The sequence below is a fragment of the Emydura macquarii genome, unplaced genomic scaffold (genome assembly GCF_026122565.2).
Source record: "Emydura macquarii macquarii isolate MOO-44397 ecotype Brisbane River unplaced genomic scaffold, CSIRO-AGI_Emac_v2 contig_2768, whole genome shotgun sequence".
Lineage (NCBI taxonomy): Eukaryota > Metazoa > Chordata > Testudines > Chelidae > Emydura > Emydura macquarii.
In genome coordinates, this window is record NW_027132905.1 from 44090301 (window position 1) to 44108449 (window position 18149).

An 18149-nucleotide genomic window follows, 5' to 3' on the forward strand; every position below is an offset into this window, starting at 1 on the left:
CAAGCTGCTGCAGAACCAGCTCAGCAACATCTTCCCTTGTGGGGGGAGAGCGGGGGCGCACCAGTTAAGGGGACCGTACGAAATGGAAGTCCGGACATGACTGCTGCCTGCCTCAGACCTGCCTATCGATAACAGTCTGGGTGCCTCTTCCCCCTTCTCTCCCAGGTGTGAACTCGCCGCCTGCCAGTCCGGGCTCAGCGCTTAGCATTTGGGAGCATGGGGTTCGCTCGTAGTAGGAGCACAGAGCAAAGCTGTCTATATGCTAATAGGATTAAAATGGTTGAGCGGGGATGCTCATCTGGGGAGCAGTAAATAGATCTAATTGGCATCTCCAGGGTATGGTGAGGACGATTAAAATAGTTGACAGGCTGTGGTTTGGTTGGCGACAGGCAAGTCGCGGAGGGGGGGAGGAGATCCTAGTTGCTTTCAGAATCTCACTCCATGGTGAGAGGTGCCTACAGGGCTGTAAACCCCAGGTGCAGCAATCCAGATGGAAGGGGGAACGCCTCTGACAGGTGGGTTGGTCTGAGAGATAGAACTTAGCCTTTCAAGCAATGACAGCTGGCAAATTCTGCCAGGAAATGGTGCGCTGTGGCTTACCAAAGTGGAGCTGACCTGCGCTTGACATGGGTCCTGCTAGTGCAAATTGGTCCTGCTGGTGCCAGCCATGTTTTCCCATGCCCATGCTAGGGGTGTGTGCTACTGTAGCTACCCCAGCGGCTAGCTGTTGATGACCGACAGTGAAACAAGCCTTCAGCATGGACGAGACCTGAGTCCTACGTAAAGACACAGGAAGCGAGCGAGGCTTTTCCTGGGCAGCAGGGACTGGCTGGGTGTGAGATTCCCCTCTCATGCAGGGAGGGTGAAAGGGTAGACATGTAAAGCCGGGGGAAATGGTCAGAGGCTTTGTTTCAAGTCCCGAAGGAGCACAGGCCGGATGAATAGACAGGACGGAAGGGTGAATTTTCAAGGGAGATTTCAGAAAGGCTTGTAGCTGCCTGAAGATCTCTGTGCGTGTGTTTGAACGGGGCTGTCGTCTCCCTTGGGGAGGGCTGCTGGCTTAACGACTCAGCGTTGTGCTCACGGCTGGAATGCTGAGCACCATGAGGCCCAGTGGGGCTGAGAAAACCCACGTCCTGTCCCGTTAACAGCCACTGAAAAAAAGCCAGCCTTTTTCTAAGCCGTTAGAAGATGAAACTGGCCTCATATAACAGCCCTGACCAGTCTGCCTGATTCCCCCCCCTTCCCTAGTGGTTTCCAACACACGGACTAATCAGCTTCGTGAGATCGTGAAGAAGCGGGGCCTGCCTGAGAATTACACCCCCTCTCCCCCTCCCGCCCTATATGATGCATACGGACTGCAGTGGCATGGAAGCCGTGGGTCTGCATCATGATTGTCTGGGCTTCAATTCTCAAAAGCGACTAGCAATTTGGGGTTCTTTGATCTTGGGGGGCCCACCGTGAGCTATTGTAAAAGAGGTATTGTTTTTCTAAGAGGATGTGTGCTTGGCAGGTTTCCAAAATCGAGTCCTTTTTAAGGTGTCGGGTGGGGCCCCTCAGAGATTAGGTTGCATGAAATCCTGAGTCACTTTTGAAGATGTAGGCCATTGTTTGTTCCTGACTGAGCTCAGGACCCGGGGACTAGGTGCTGACCAGACCCATAGTAGGAGATAGTCTCTGCCCAGCAGAGCTTACACTCTAAATAAGGGTTGTGCAAAATGTCGATTAAAATAGCTTTCTCCCAACCCGCTTCATTTGAGAAAGCAAATTTCTGCGCATTCTGCGTGCGAGGTATATTTTGTTCAAATCCAACTCCGTTTCCACTTAAATCCTATGCCCAGAAATATATCCTGGGAAATAGGCCCATATTTGAGCTCATAATGCAATTGGGAGGGGGGAGGGAATCTGAAATAATTTTTGCATTTCATAATCAATATTTAGCAAAACTAATTTTTAGCTCCTAATTTTCCCCTGCTTATATTATAAATAATATATATATATATATAAATATATAATATAATGTTCCTCTGTCTCGTGAAAGACTGCCCATCTTTGAAGGACTGGGAATGGGGCTTTGTAGGAGGCTGAAATGTGAGATTCAGCTCTCCTAGCCCCCAGCTAACCCTTAGACTAGGTAGGTGGTAGGAAACTGGTCTCAATACCAACCTCCAGGGCATATTGTTAGCATCACTCCACGCTGAGCTGCGGCTGTTTATTAAGACTCAGGGTGCTATAACGTATTTATGAATGATTTAGCGGAGGAAGTTGATGGCTTTCTCCAGTGACATTGTTTAGCTTAATAAAACTGTGAAGTATTGCAAGAAAGTGCCAAAGGTTTCCAATGGCATTGGGGAATGGGGCGGCATGGTGTGTTTCTACAGTGCCGAATACAATGAGCTGGGCTGGGGCTGAGCCTCCTAAAAGCTAAGATGATTATAATAGCAAATGAAATTTTAACTGGAATCAACATTGGCAAAACAAGTTTAAACTTCACATCTATGCTGACGTGCTGAGCCCACAGGATAGTCAGAGGAAAGAGACTCTGGCATCCTTTTGGGTAGTTTGGTGAAGATCTTTTCCCAGGTGCACTGCGAAAGATGGAGGGTAATGTGGAACAGCCTAGAGACAACTGTGATCTCCCCGGGCCTTGTGTTTTGGCATGCTTGCTTTGCACTCCTGTGTGCACACACACACGTCCCCTGCTCTGTATGCACGCATGGCCAAATGGGCCAGTATCTAGTTTTGTGCATGACCATTGTAGGCTATGTGGAAAGTCTGTGCATTAAGATCTCGAGGCTGAAAGCCGGCCCCATTTGGTTTCTAGATATGAGGCCTTGATCCAGCCTCCTCTGACGCCTGTGTACACCACGAGGGCAGCTCATGGACACCTCCTCGAGCTAGCTGTGACCTTGCTCGCTCAGCTACTGGTAGCCGTGAAGCTGTGGCCGCATGGGCGAGCTGCCCAAATAATTGTTAGGATTCCCAGCAGGCTTGTTCTACCTCTGCTAACACTCCTTCTGCCAGGGCTTCGCTGCTGCTGGTATCATTCAGATTGTCCTCGCCCTGATGGCCTGAGCCCGTGCCAGCAAATCCACACCCTTGCTTCTCTCGTGAACAGTCGGGTCACGCGGATTGCTAATGCTTAATGGCACCGAAGAGGCAAATTGATATCGGCAGCATCTACAGTATCAAAGCCTGGCCCAGGGCTAACGACGGTGGAAGCTGTGGTGGAGACAGAGCACGGGCATCTTTACCCCCTTATTTAATTCTGCTCTGTTGAGGGCTAGATGATGCTGGTAGCAAAAAAGCACCTGAGCCTGGCTATACGACAGCTTCTACCATGGGCTGGCACCGGTGGAGAATTACTGCGGCTTAGTAGGCTAGTGCAGAGGCAGCCTGGATCGTAGGCTGAGCTGTGACCAGCTGAGCTCCTGGGGTAAGCAAAGCTGCAAATCCGGTAGCTAGAGATCTGCTGAGATCGGGCTGTCCACCCACGTACGGTTGTTGTTTGAATTGAGGAGGGGAGGAGGGAGTGCAAGGAATCATGTGACTAGCTTTTCTGACCTGGAAAACTAGAACAGGCCGTCTCCTGCAGCGTGACCGCTACCAGCCGATGTTCCTTGGTCAGGTCACTGGAGTGGCAATACTTTGTATGGATTAGTTTGCCTTGGTAACTGGCTCCCAGGTGTGTTGGCCCTTCCCATGGACGTGGCAGGCACAATAAATTGTCCTTTGCCTGCAGGTAACGCGGATTTTAGCGGCAGTGTGAAGCTGAGGTTTTTGGGTCTAAGCTCAGTGTTGTACGTTCGCTTGTGGCTCAGGGTGGGCCCTGTGCCCTGGCTGGAAAGCAGAGACCATTTCTAAAGGCAGTTTCATTGTTTTTGGCCCATCTAGCTCGACGACTTGAACCTCCCAGAAATCAAACGAAAGCGGCTGGAGGACAGGAAGGAGGACGACAAGAAAGAATTCAAGGACCTCTTTGAGCTGGATAGCGACTCGGAAGAGGAGAGCAATGTGTTCTCTGTGCAAGGTATGGGGCTGGGGTTGGTAGGGCTTTGACTGTGTATTGCAAAGGGGCCAAATTCATCTGCGGTGTAAGATGGTGCAACTCTGACTCTGGGGAGTTGCATTACAGCTGAGCTTGGCCCATCAGGCTTGCTGGCATGGAGGGAGAATGGTGGGGTGTGTTTCTTTTGAGGCATTTAAACCAGGGAAGTTTTTCATTTTGCCCCCAAGTCTTTTTGCTTTGCTTGTCTTCAGCTCATATTGAAGTTGCCACTAGCTTTCATTTCCCTTCCTGACTCCCCCCCGCCACACACACAACCCCTCAGCGCCTTCCTTTTGCCGTGCATACTGACCCTGGCCAGTGGATCTCTGATAATCCAGCAGCAAGGGGGTGCTCATTTTAAGATAGCGCCTACTCTCAAATGCTCCTGTGACATGGTAGAGGTTCGTCCACTGCAAGGAGTTCTCAGGTAGCTCCCAAACACAGGTCTCTGGTCCCCTGTATCTCTGTGTCTCCCTTCCCCTTCTATCAAATGGAGAGTAGCATGGCCTGCCTCGCAGGGGTGTTGTAAGGAGAAATATGGTACAGATTGTGAGTTTCATGTAAGTACCATAGATAGGCCCAGCAATTGCTGGTTTCCAGAACAGAGACCATCTTGGAGAGAAGGGTTAATTCCTCCCACTCTTTCTGTCCCCTGGATCTTTCTAGAAAACTCTTTAATGACTTAAGGACTGCAAAAGTTTTTGATGGGGCAAGAAAGTTTTGGTTTATCGAGAAAATAGTGGTGTAATTTGCCAATTGACCACTAGGGGTCCGCTACAGAACATGCTTAAAAACACCACTGAACAGCTCGGAAAAGTGTCAAATTCTTCTTTGAGAGAGGCTTGTATTTATTTCACGTTCCCTGACTGTTTGGTTCCCATTTATTACACAGGGCTCTTTCAGGAAAACACTGTATTTTTGTTTCTCCAGGAGCTCACCTGGTCCTCTTTCTTGTCTCCCATTAAAGTTCTGACCTTCCACGTGGGATGGTGGTTATGATGTGTCAGAGTAAATTCTGACATTTGCTGGGGAATTAAGCCACAGAAGTTGATGAAATCCTGGTTTTGTTGCAGGTGTTCCTAATAAAAAGGGTGGGAGGAAAGTTCAGAGCGCTTTTGCTATATCAGCCAAATATTTAATGCAATGGATTTTGCAGGTGTCCTTAGTAGTAAAGAGGAACAGGGAAAATGGAATGCACAACTGGAATTACATAAGAACGGCCATTTTGGTTCAGACCAATGGTCCATCTAGCCCAGTGTCCTGTCTTCAGACAGTGGCCAATGCCAGGTGCTTCAGAGAGAACGAACACAACAGGCAATCACCTAGTCCTCCATATCCCCTGTCACCCATCCCCAGCTTCTGGCAAACAGAGGCTAGGGACACTTCGGAGCATGGTTTTGCATCCCTGCCTATCCTGGCTAATAGCCATCGAGGGACTTATCCTCTATGAATGTATCTAGTTCTTTTTTGTACCCTGTGATAGTCTTGGCCTTCACAACATCTTCTGGCAAAGAGTTTCACAGGTTGACTGTGCGTTGTGTGAAGAAATACTTCCTTTTGTTTGTTTTAAACTTGCTGCCTATTAATTTCATTTGGTGACTCCCTGGTTCTTGTGTTAAGGAAGTGTTATTTACTCCTTCTCATATTTATTTTCTCCTCACCAGTCATGATTTATAGACCTCTTTCATGTCCCTCCCAGTTGTCTCTTCCATGCTGAAAAGTCCCTTATTAATCTCTCCTCATATGGAAGCTGTTCCATATCCCTAATAGTTTTTGTTGCGCTTTTCTGTACCTTTTCCAATTCCAGTATATCTTTTTTGAGACAGGGTGACCAGATCTGCATGCAATATTCAAGATGTGGGCGTACCATGAATTTATACAGAGGCAAATATGATATTTTCTGTCTTAGTATCTGTCCCTTTCCTACTGAGTCCCAACATTCGGTTAGCTTTTTTTACTGCTGCTGCACATGGAGTCACTGTGGATAGTGCTCTGAAAACATCCACTCCAAGATCGCTTTCTTGAGCGGCAACAGCTAATTTAGACCCCATCATTTTAAATGTATAGTTGGGATCATGTTTTCCCGTGTGTATTTCTTTGCATTTATCAACGTTGAATTTCATCTGCCATTTTGTCACCCAGTTTTGTGAGGTCCCTTTGTAACTCTTCACAGTCTGCTTTGGCCTTAACTATCTTGAATAGTTTTGTATCATCTGTGAATTTTGACACCTCTCTGTTTCAATCGTTTCCCAGTTAATTTATGAATATGTTGAACGATACTGTTCCCAGTACAGACCCCTGGGGAACACTGGTATTTACCTCTCTCCATTCTGAAAAATTACCATTTATTCCTACCCTTTGTTTCCTGTCTTTTAACCAGTTACTGATCCATGAGAGGACCTTCCTTCTTATCCCATGACAGTTTACTTAAGAGCCTTTGGTGAGGGGCTTTGTCAAAGGCTTTCTGAAAATCTAAGTACACTATATCCTCTGGATCACCCTTGTCCACATGTTTGTTGACACCCTCAAAAAATTCTAGTGGATTGGTGAGGCGTGATTTCCCTTTACAAAAACCGTGCTGATTCTTCCCCAACAAATCGTGTTCATGTATGTGTCTGATAATTCTGTTCTTTACTATAGTTTCAACTAATTTGCCTGGTACTGAAGTTAGGTTTACCGGCCTGCAATTGTCAGGGTCGCCTCTAGAGCCTTTTTAAAAATTAGTGTCACATTAGCTATCCTCCAGTCATCTGGTATAGAAGCTGATTTAAATGATAGGTTACATACCACAGTTGTTAGTTCTGCAATTTCACACTGGAGTTCCTTCAGAACACTTGGGTGATACCATCTGGTCCTGGTGACTTATTACTGTCACCATGACCAGATGGTATGATGAATACAGATGGTACTGATGAAAATTGAGATACCTACAGCTCTCCCTAATACTGGAGGGGGATCATGAATGTTTTAGGAAAATCTCAGTGACTTCCAAAGGGTTAATATTATTTGTACTTGAGAATGGCTGGGGGTGAGAGGCCAGGACTCCTGGGTTCTGTTCCTGACTCTCCCACCAGCTTGCTGCATGCATTATTGGAAAGATGACTTAACCTTGAGACTTATTTTCAATATTTCTATAAAGCGCTTTTAAAATGCTCACATAAAAGGGGCAATATCCATGTCTGATGGTTGGAGATATACAGTATATGGCCATCACTTCATCTCCTGGTTCTGGTCACCTAGACTAACACTCCTGCGTTTGCTCTGATGACTTATCTGCTCCCCCAAAAATCCTGATGACTGCAAAGTTTTGCACCCTACAGTATGCTGCACAGGGTAGAGGACGTGTCTCTGAGAGCAGCGTAGACCCCACCCACAGTGAGCCACGCTCAGCTGCGGAGCTGTGGGCATGTTGTGGGGGCTGCGGTCGGTATTTGGGGAGAGGAGTGTAGAACGCATGGTCGGTGAAGCCCAGCGGCATTGACCTCCCTGTAGAGAGCGATGGGGGAAACCTGACAAGCCGAGGCAGGCTGGCGATGTGAAATGAGCTGTCTTACTGACACGTTGTGAAGCCCTTTAGACACCGGGAATCTTCTCTCAGAAGACAAACGGTAGCGATGGCCGGGGCTGAAATTTCCACACTGATCCACCAGGGCCCTCAAACGTGAGCCTGGCCTGTCAGCCAGACCCCTGAGTTCCTGGCCCAGCCTGCTGTGTCCCCCGGGCTGGGCGGGTCTGGCTGGAAAATGCCTAGACCTGTGTGCGGTGGGGCCAGTCTGGGGCGTAGCAGAGGACAGTGGCACCTGAAGAGGTCGGTGGCCTATGGGGAGTGCAAACACTGCCGGCTTCCCCACCTTGGCGAGGCAATGAGAGAGCGTTAGAATTGCCCTGCACTTCATTCCTGAGGTAAGAGCCGGGGGGAGAATGGCTAAGAAGTGACTTACTGCCCTCAATGTCTCCTCCAGTGAACTGACTCCATCGGCAGGAGTCCCCAGCTTTACTGGGGCTTGCATGCATCCCCCAGTTGCAGGGTGGGGTCTGTACCTTTCCAATAACAGCCCTATCCTCACATCTTTCCTGCCAGGCACCAGCCCCGTCCTTTTATTAGACTCTGTGCCAACAAGCTGAACGTCACTGCTTTTTGTACTGGCTTTTCCCTGTCAAGTCTGGTTTTGACTGGCCAGAGAGGAGCACAACCCTGCTGGTGTGGCCCACGCCAGGGGTGAGATTTTCAAAGTGGCCTAGGTGATTTAGCCACACATCTTTCGTTCCTTTTGGTTTGAAAATTTCAACCCAGACTTAGTCACTCCTGTCTGTCTGAGAACACAAGAGCAAGGGGAGATAAATGAAACTGAAAGGTAGCAAATTAAAAGCTGATGTAAGGAAATGCTTTTCCACACAGCCTATGATGGGACTGTGGAACTCAGTGCCACAAGAAGTCATTGAGGCCAAGAACCTACCGTGACTGGACATTTATATAAATAACATGAATATCCTGGGTTCGAGTTAATGCTAAAAATGTAGTGTCGGGAGGAGATAAAACCACATTTCAGGATTTTAACTAGCCTCTTAACTATTAGGCATTAGGGCAAGACTTTATTGAGGGGCAGATTATCCCACAGTGGCCAGCTGTGGGGTTCTTGCACCTTTCTCTGAAGCATCTGGCTCTGGTCAGTGTCAGAGACAGGATGGTGGGCTAGATGGACCTTGAGTCTGCTCTGGCCTGGTGGTCCCTGTGGTCTTACTGTGGATAGGAGAAGAGAGAGCCCTTCCTCTCTTTTTTTTCCCCTTAACTGACCTTAGCAGCATCTGCAACTGGCTCAGCATTTTTGTGGCTCACTAGTGAGATGCAAAGAGACGAACTAGAATAGAAATACTTCCCATTTGTAGCCAGAGACAAGGCGTTTGGCATGGGAAAGAAACCCTTCCTTGTTGACAGCATCATCTTCTTTCCATTTGTGGTTCAGCTTTGCCCAGCCAGATCCCAGCCTGCATTCAGACCAGGGAAAATCAGCCTTAATAGCGAGGAAATTAGTAATTTTCTGTTAATTAGCTGCTGTTCAAAGCCCCTCTCTTCCCCACCTTTTTTTTTTTTAATTAAATATTGCAGTAGTTAAGCTCTCATTAGGGTTTACAGTGACTGTCATCTCCCTGGAGTAGGTTAGCAGGGAGGACAGCAAGATTCCTGGGGTTAACTAACTAACATACCTAAAATTCCTTCCTTGTTAACTGGTGTCCAGCAAACATTAGAGTATTTGGGACACAGGAGAGCAGGTCTCTGAAGAGGGCTGCCCCCGTGCAAATCATTTCCTCACTTTGAAGAAGGCTTATGATGCAAAATGAACAGTAAAAGAGAGTCTAGTTCAGCAAGTAGCAGGGGAAAAGCAAAATGCCAGCCTCTCTCTCTCCCAGGTCCTGTAATCAGAAAGCAATTAATTGCAAAAGGAGAAGTGTGGCTAATTAGCGTAGCAAATGAAGGACTTCACATGCATAGCCACAGAATCCATGGTGTGTGCGCTTATTACAGTACCCCGCTTACTGGGCTGAGGTGTGGGAGAGGCCATGGCTCCTCTGATCACAGCAATCGCTTCCGCTGCTTCCTTTATGGCCTGGCGCTCCTGCTGTCAGCCCTAGCGCAGCCTGTGCTCCTGTAGGTGCTTCACTTCTCAGCCTTGACTGGCTCCGTTGCCCTCGGCAGGCCGGCTCACCTGAGCCCGGTCAAGCAGACGCGTCGGTGTTTGCAGGATTGGGGCCCCGAAGCTGCCGGTGCAGGAGGCAGCTGTACCCCGAAGAATGAGGCTTTTTGCAAATGGGCTCATGCCATGCGTGTAGCGCCCAGCCGAGAATGACAGGCTGCAGTGGGTCCTGGTAGGAGGGTGGGTAAGGATCCTTCCTCTGGCAGCCCTGAGTGTTCATTTAGGGGCGGGGGGGGACCTCCGTGCTCTCCCTTTCCCTCCTGTCTGGCCTGGCTTGTAGCAGGAGCTCACCCAGCCCCCTCCGCTGCAGGGGGAGGCTGTCTAACCCCCAACAGCAGGGACTGGGGAGCTGCCCTGTGCACTCCCCTGTTCTCCCGGGCTCTCGGAGGGGCAGCTGCAGGGAATCGACGTATCAGCTGAACCGCTGGCAGGATTGGAGGGCTTGCCCCCCAGTCTCTTCTTTTCCTGGCACAGAGAGTTCTGCAGTCCCACCCTCCTCTAGCTGGAACAGGTACCACCTCCTGCCCCATCCCTGGTGGTGCATCCCCTTCCTCCCCCAGCTGCACCGGGGAGGGCTCAGGGATTTGCTGCTTCCCCCCAGGGTGCGGAAGCAGCCGCAGAATATCTTCTGCAGCTCTTGTCGCTCCCCCTTCTGAGTAGATTTTGGGAGGCACGTTGAGGGTGCAGAATAAGGTGGGGGGGGGGGGCTATTTTGGTGGGGGGAGAGGCTGCGGTCTGACCCAGGGAGCCGGACAAGATGGGGTGGGTGAAGCAGCGACTATATAACGTGGGGGGATATGTGGCAAGCCCTTGCAGGGGAAAGACTCCTCTAGGGTACAGCATATCCAGGATAGGGTGCAGAACGGGCTGGGGAGGGGAGAAATGGGGCAGCTCCCTTATCGGGAGAAGCGGCTCGTTTATGAGATGGGAGCTTATGGCGTGAGCTCTTAAGAGGGACATGGCTCCTGTAGTCCACAGGGAGCAGGATATGCATCAGAGCTGAGAGAGGGCTCCTGCCCGTACGATTCCAGATGTTACAGTGCACGCACAACCTCCGTTTAGTGAGGTAAAAACCCAGGCTGTCGACGGTGCCAGGGGACGATATTTAAAACTAAGAAAAGGGAGGGAGATCTGGGGGTGGCGGGTCCTGCCCCCTGTTTCTGTGCTCTCTGCTTCTTTTGCTTCTCTTTCACGTCGTTCATCTCCCCGAGTCTTGGAGGTTGCTTCTCTTTTAGTTATAGTGATACGATGGAGCTGCTGTTGTGTGTGCGTGTGTTCAGGGGAGGGTTACATGCAGATTCGTAAAGGCTCCGGGACATTGATTTCAGGAAGAATCTCTCTGTTCTGCCGGCGCTGCTTTTCGATAACTGATGCACGGGTGTCAGTGGTGTAGAACAGCGAATGTCGTTCGGGGGAGGGGTTGCAAATGCAGTAGCTGCTTAATTGCATCAATTATTGGTGATTTTCTTTAGGGTCTGCCATAAAATAATGAAGAATTGATTATATTTGCCGTGAACACATTTTCATGCACTTCGCTGCCTCTGCGAGAATACTTCTTACCATAACAAATGATTAATTCTCGAGTGTAGATATGTATTGTGCATAGAAAACATACACACAACTCGGTGTGTGTGAAATATATGTACATTCTACACGTAATGCCTGTTGTGTGCGCAGACGATGTATGTACAAAGCGTGTGCATAAAGGTGACATGGGCTGAGCAACCATGGCGATGAGCACAGTATAAATAACTAGATGGCTACAGTGATAAGCGCACATGGATCATATCTGTCTGTTGTGATTAAAGGTGTGAGGACACAATAGTTAAAGATAATATATATGTACATGTAAAATATACACACATTCCTCTGATGGATATATGTGTGTGTGTGTGTGTGTGCTGTGTTACGTATAACCATATATTCATCTACCACGTGCTTCAGTGGTATTGGGGCGGGGGAGAGTGTATGCATGCATGCGCTTTACTATAGGCACGAACACAAGACATGAATTTAAAGTCCAGTCTCACATGGTGCTGAGCTCCCGCAATTCCCATGTCTTGGTCAATGTTTGAGGCATGGGACAGGAGGATGGCAGCTGCACAATGCTAATGATTTTCTCCCCTATCCCCTCCTTCAGATCTTTCCTTTCCTTCCTTTCGGGCCAATCGGGGGCTGTGTAATTACGTTCAGATCTTGCTCATTCCCAGCCTGGAGTTGGGTTTCTTTGCAACAGGGAGGTGATGGAGGGTGAATGGAGCTCGGCTTTGAATCACATTGAGATCAATTGCTGATCGATCTTGGCACAGAAAACACATTAAGTTTTTGATTTGTTTGCATAAAAATCTAAAAGAAAAAACAAAAACAAAACAAAAAAACCCTGCAAAAAAATTAAAATAAAACCAGCACCACCAAACAGTGCTTTCTGCTTTGATTTCCCTATCAGCAAATATCTCTGCCTCATCAGCTTCAAATCAGCTATGAAGCAAAGTTGCCAAGCAAGCATCAGTGCATGGAGCAGATACAGATGCAAGTGTGGGGGTGGGAGGGGGTAGAGGCAGCTTCTGATATTGGTTTATAAGCAGTTAAAACATCTGGAAGAGAGGGAAGCCTCCTTTTCTGCGCCTTTTGTTTTAAGCCATGGTGGTACAACTGCCTGCCGATTTCTACAGGGGTGGGACAACGCCAGAGGTGTAGGAAAGGTGGCTAGTGCGTGGGTTACACGGAACAGTGTTTGCCGAGGAAGCGAGAAGCCCTTTGGACTGGGGAAGGCAGGCTGGAGTGGGCTTGGTGTCTTGAAAGCTCTGGTAAGGAAGGAGGCGGGTTGAACGCTCCCGGAACCACACAGGTTTGCAGAGGGTGAGGATGAAGGTGGGGGGGCCGCATGGATTTGATGGATGGTTCTGTCTAGGGCGGGGTGGCGGTGGTGGTGGCGGCAGCATTCCTCTCATTTACCAGCTGACGGCTTTCTGGGAAAGAAGACGGCTGCTCCTGGAAATTATTAATGGCTCGGAGAGAGGTGCGGGATTGCCTCGTCATGAGGCAATTAACGGCGAGAAGGGAGCGCGGCTGCGTTCTCTCTCCGGGCTGGGTCGTAATGAGCAATCTGTCCACATTAAGCGGTGGTGTGCCTCTAATGAACTTGAGCAGGTTTCTTCGTTTCTCTGTCACGTAAGCATATTACATCAGTATGGGGGGGAGGAGGTGGTCCAGATGTTTTCATTTGTTAAAGGAATAACCGCGGCCCTTCTAGATGGCAGATTTCCTGGCGTGTGCCTCTGCATATGGGATTAGCAAAGCAATCCATAGGCAGTGTGTTCTCCTGGGGGGGAGGGAGAAGTGGGGTTATTCTTTTTGTCAGTATTATAGAGTCACCCCAAGTGTTGGGGGTGGGGGAATAGATTACATCATAACAATAGATGGTTCTCATAAATCTCCTCCTCGAAGCTGCCTGCCTGATTCCTCTTTGCCTCAGCCCCTTTCTCTTGAGTTTTCGTTTTGACTTTGCATGAAGAGACCCTGTTCCAGATGGACGCTGTGTGTAGGGTACCGGCGATGACCCTAATTCTGCAGTGAGTGCTGCTCGGGGGGGCGGTCCCTGGAGCGCTGTGTGGGTGCAGAGCTCCACCCGAGTGGAGCAAATCACAGGATCGGGGTCTCTATTAACTCCACGTATCTGAGATGGTCCAAGGGGGCGAGACGCCAGCTCCCACCTCGTCCATGAGGTTGAGGTCCCTGTTTGAGAATCCCAGCTGTGCGGTCCCTGGTGAAGGAGTCTCACAGCTGGTGAGAGCAGGGGAGAGCGCGCGGAGCAGGGGCATAGGGAAGCCGAATGCGATTGTGCGTCTGATAAACACCTTCCCTCAGAGATCTGCCGGCACTTCCAAAATGGGGGTGGGGATGGCTTGCCCGTCTCCCCAGCAGCGAGGAACCTGCCATGGGGCCCTGCTGTGTGGTAGATCAGGGGAAGCAATAGGTCCGTGACTAGCAAGCATGTCTGAGAGTCCTGAGATGGACCTGCCGATAATCTAGGTGGGTGCGACTCAGCCCAGCCCTGTGGAAAGGGGTGGCACAAAGTCTGTGTCTCCCCCACTAGTGTTACACCTCCCCCCTCTGCCCATCCACAGCGGATACTCGTTTGGGAGAGTTCCAGCTGCAGAGCTTTGGGCCAGGCTGTCGTAGCATGTGCTTCTAGCTCCAGAGCTCCCTAGTTCGGTCCCCAGCGTATGAGCCATCACGCTGGCCGTCCCCCGTCTGCCACTTACTCCTGTGCAGGAGACAGACACCAGGCAAATCTTTCAGCGGGGTGTGAGTTGCGCCCCATGTGCGTGGCAGCCCAAGCATTTGCATCAGGCTTGCGGGCTGAGCAAGTGTGGATTTTATTCCTCCAACTCATGGATCCGTCGCTTCCCTCCACCCCCAGCCACCCCGCTTTCTCTTTGTCTAATCGCTTCTCCAGACGTTGGGCCTGAGACCCCGGGTTGTCGTTTGGATTGCTGAGTGACGGGAGGGAATTGTGGGTCTGGCCATCTTCCTCCTCCCGTGCGTGTCTGGATATCAAATTAGGGAGTGGCACCCGTGCATGGGAGAGCCTGTGTCTGTATCAGTGCAGCCATGCAGGTGATCTCTGGTGAGCTGGGTCCTGTAAACACTCGCCATGTGCCCTTGAGCATCTCCCTGAGCGCTGGGTGGCTTCCCTGAGCTGGGGAGGAGCCTTTTCACCATGGCAATGGGCACAAGGATAAATTGGGCCACTGGCCTCCTTGGTGCCTCAGTTTCCCCATCTGTAGAATGGAAGTGGTAGTGCTTCCCTGCCTCCCAGCAGGTTCGCAAGGCCACGTTCGCTTGTGTGCGCAGTGCAGTTGGGTAGCCTGGGGCGGAGAGCGCTATGGGAAGGTGACGTGTACGAAAGCAGACATGGACTTAGCATAACCTCATTTTAAAACTAGTGCATCTATGGCCCCTTAATCAAAAACGTGTGTTGGAGGCAAGGTTCTCTCCAGCTGCTGCACAGGGATTTATCCCTTGATACTGGGTGGAACCTTTTTTAAAATGTCTTTGTTTGGGGCCAGCTTTTATCTTCCCCCCACCCTCCAACCCCATGTTTATTCTTTGTTTAATATCAACTCAACTCTAAAGGATCTTGCAGATGATCTGTCCTGATGAGACACACACAACTCAGGAGTACAGGAGATTGCCCTGCTGTGTGTGTAACCCTGCACGTAGACGTCACGGGGTATCTTTGTGCTCCTGTTGCATATAATATCCAGGAACTGAATCCTCTGGCTAAGCTGGTCCATTGGACTAAAGGGCCACAGCAACTCCAGGAGATAGGAATGTGGGCGTTGCCACGCTGCGTCAGACCCACGGTCCATCTAGTCCAAGGCCCTGTACTCTGACACTGGCCAGTATCAGATGCTCCAGAAGAAGGTGGAAGAGCGTTGCAGTCGCAGTTGTGGGGTAATCTGCCCTCCTCCCCCCAATATTCGGTCTCCCTCTGATCTCCAACAGCTAGAGATGGATTTGAAGCAACCACGTGCATTTTGCAACCAGCTAATTTGGCAGCAAAGCCGGGCAACTCTTTGTAATGGCTACAACGTCCCAGGAGCTCTGGCGGATTTCCCATCCCGTCTGAGCGCCGCGCCCCCCCCCCCCCCCTCCCCCTGCCCCAGTAATAGCTTCATCATTAAAGTGATTAATGCAGACTTTACAGCGCCCGCTTCCCAACCAAATGGTATTAAAAGTCAGGCTAATATCTCCGTGTCTAGTCAGCAGGGATTTCTGGAGGCAGCAGGGTGGAGGATGGATCGTGTGCAGAGGGTTCTCGGCTCTGAGGATTGCAGGCAACGCTGCCCCTCTGTTTTATGCAGGCTTTGTGCTGGCAGGTGGCACCTGGGTGCTTCGCTAGTGCTTAGAGTTAGTTCCGTTTAGTTGCCCCCTCTTCTCCTTTGGGAAGCTGAGGTTCTGGGCTCCCCCTTTTCACCCTTCCCACATGGGGCGGGGAGCCATCGGATTGTCCTGCTGACTGGATGTCCCGCAGATGGGCATGGAGTTGGGGTTGAGCCTTGATTCCACCTTCTGCCTCCCTTCCCCCCGCCCCCACCTCCCATGCATGGCCTGTGCTGGTGAGCTGGTGCAGAGGGGGCCCAGTGCTTGCTTGAGGATGGGCACAGATTATTTCCCTGCCCTAGAGCACAAGAGGGAGGCGGGGGCCAGATGGTGACTGATCACGGTTTGGTTCTGGCCTTGCTCTGGAAGCTGTGCACTGCCCCCCGCCCCGGTGCAGGCGGCGTGGTGAGGTTATGACCCAGCCCCGTATTCAAGTTGGGTCGTCTCTGTGCCAGAATCCCCCCATGGTTGAAAAGTTGGCTGACAGCTCGTAGGACGGGCTGAGAGCGAGACGGACTCCAGTGGGACCCTGGGCGCTGGAGATGAAACCTCCGGCTCAGGCAGACCCGCCCCAGCTAGCGGCAGTCACGCTGGCGCACTGCAAATAGAAGCGCAGCTGCGGTGGCAAGAGAGGCTAGCCGCCCCGCCCGAGAGCCGGGGCATGTCAGGCTGGTAGCACAGACCCATCCCCTAGGAGGAGTCGCGCGCCGGCAGCCGGGATGGTGAAACGTAAGCCAAGCTTTTGAAATCCTTTCGTTGCTGGCGGCGGGGAGGGTTTTTTGGTCAGTTCCCCTTTAAGACCCTGAGACCAGCAGGTAAAAGGAGGGAAATTAATCAAGGGCCTGGGATCCGGTTCTGCTCACAGCTGGGCTCAGCAAGGGAGCTGGCTCCTCTGGTCTGTATCAGATGAGCTCTCCGAGCGGCTAACCGGCGCTGACAGCGCCTTGTGCTCCCAGGGCATGATGAATGGGCGTGAGCTTTTGTTCCTGCCTGTTCCTGGGAGCGCAGAGATAGGCTTCTCAGGTGCCCATCCATATTATCTCGGGTGGCCGGGAGCACGGCTATCCATCTTCTGCATGGCTGGCCCCCGAGGAGGGGGGGCGCTCTGCGTGGCGACAGGGTGCAGGGCTGAGCACCATTAGTCGGGTTGTCTCAGTGCCCAGCGAGCTTAATAAATGGAGGCAGCCCGACCTCGGTCCGGGGAGAGCAAGGTGGGGGGAGGGAGGACTGGGAGAGCTCGCAACCAACTGCTCAGTGGCTGGACTCAGCCGAGTGGATAGCACAAGCCAGCTGCTGAGGCGGGAGGGGGTGTGCGTGCAAAGACACAAGAAGGGTGCACACTGAGCAGGGGTGCCAGGTGGAGTCCCATGGATAAACCGTTCCTCTAGCTGCCTCGTGTGAAGAGGAAGGAAATGGGCAGTAAGTAAGAACAGCCATACCGGGTCAGACCAATGGTCCATCTAGCCCAGTAGCTGTCTTCCGACAGTGGCCAATTCCAGGTGCTTCAGAGGGAATGAACAGAACAGGTGATCAAGTGATCCATCCCGTCGCCCATTCCCAGCTTCTGGCAAACAGCAATCCCTGCCCATCCTGGCTCATAGCAATTAATGGACCTATCCTCCATGAACTTATCCAGTTCTTTTTTGAACCCCGTTATAGTCTTGGCCTTCATAATATCCTCTGGCAAGGAGTTCCACAGGTTGACTGTGCGTTGTGTGAAGAAATACTTCCTTTTGTTAGTTTTTAAACCTGCTGCCTGTTAATTTCATTTGGTGACCCCTAGTTCTTGTGTTATGAGAAGGAGTAAATAACACTTCCTTATTTACTTTCTCCACACACCAGTCATGATTTTATAGACCTCTATCCTATCCCCCCCTTAGTCGTCTCTTTTCCAAGCTGAAGAGTCTGTCTTATTAATCTCTCCTCATATGGAAGCTTTTCCAAACACCTCATCATTTTTGTTGCCCTTTTCTGTACCTTTTCCAATCCCAATATATCTTTTTTGAGATGGAGTGACCAGATCTGCACGCAGTATTCCAGATGTCCACGAATCACGGGTTTATAAAGAAGCAAGATGATAATTTCTGTCTTATTATCTGTACCTTTCCTAATGGCTCCTAACAGTCGGTTAGCTTTTTTGACTGCTGCTGGACTTTGAGTGGATGTTTCCAGAGAACTATCCACAGTGACTCCAAGATCTTTCTTGAGTGGTGACAGCTAATTTAGACCCCATCCCATTTATATGTATAGTTGGGATTGTATTTTCCATTGTGCATTACTTTGCAATTATCAACGATGAATTTCATCTGCCATTTGTTGCACAGTCACCCAGTTTTGTGAGATCCCTTTGTAACTCTTCGCAGTCTCCTTTGGACTTAACTATCTTGAGTTGTTCTGTTTCATCTGTGAATCTTGACACCTCACTATTTACCATTTTTCCAGGTCATTTATGAATATGTCGAACTGTGCTGGTCACAATACACTTCCCTGGGGGACACACTATACTCTCTCCGTTCTGA

General features: G+C 50.4%; 1 protein-coding gene across 3 annotated transcripts in view; it reads left to right on the top strand.

Moving 5' to 3' along the window:
* The window catches only part of NOC2L (NOC2 like nucleolar associated transcriptional repressor), an 81066-nt gene that overhangs the window by 58248 nt on the left and 4669 nt on the right, over positions 1 to 18149 (top strand). For all 3 annotated transcript variants that reach the window (XM_067567297.1, XM_067567298.1, XM_067567301.1), the window contains exon 17: positions 3895 to 4030. In XM_067567297.1, coding sequence (XP_067423398.1) covers positions 3895 to 4030 — 136 coding nt within the window. The remainder of the gene's footprint in view (positions 1 to 3894; positions 4031 to 18149) is intronic.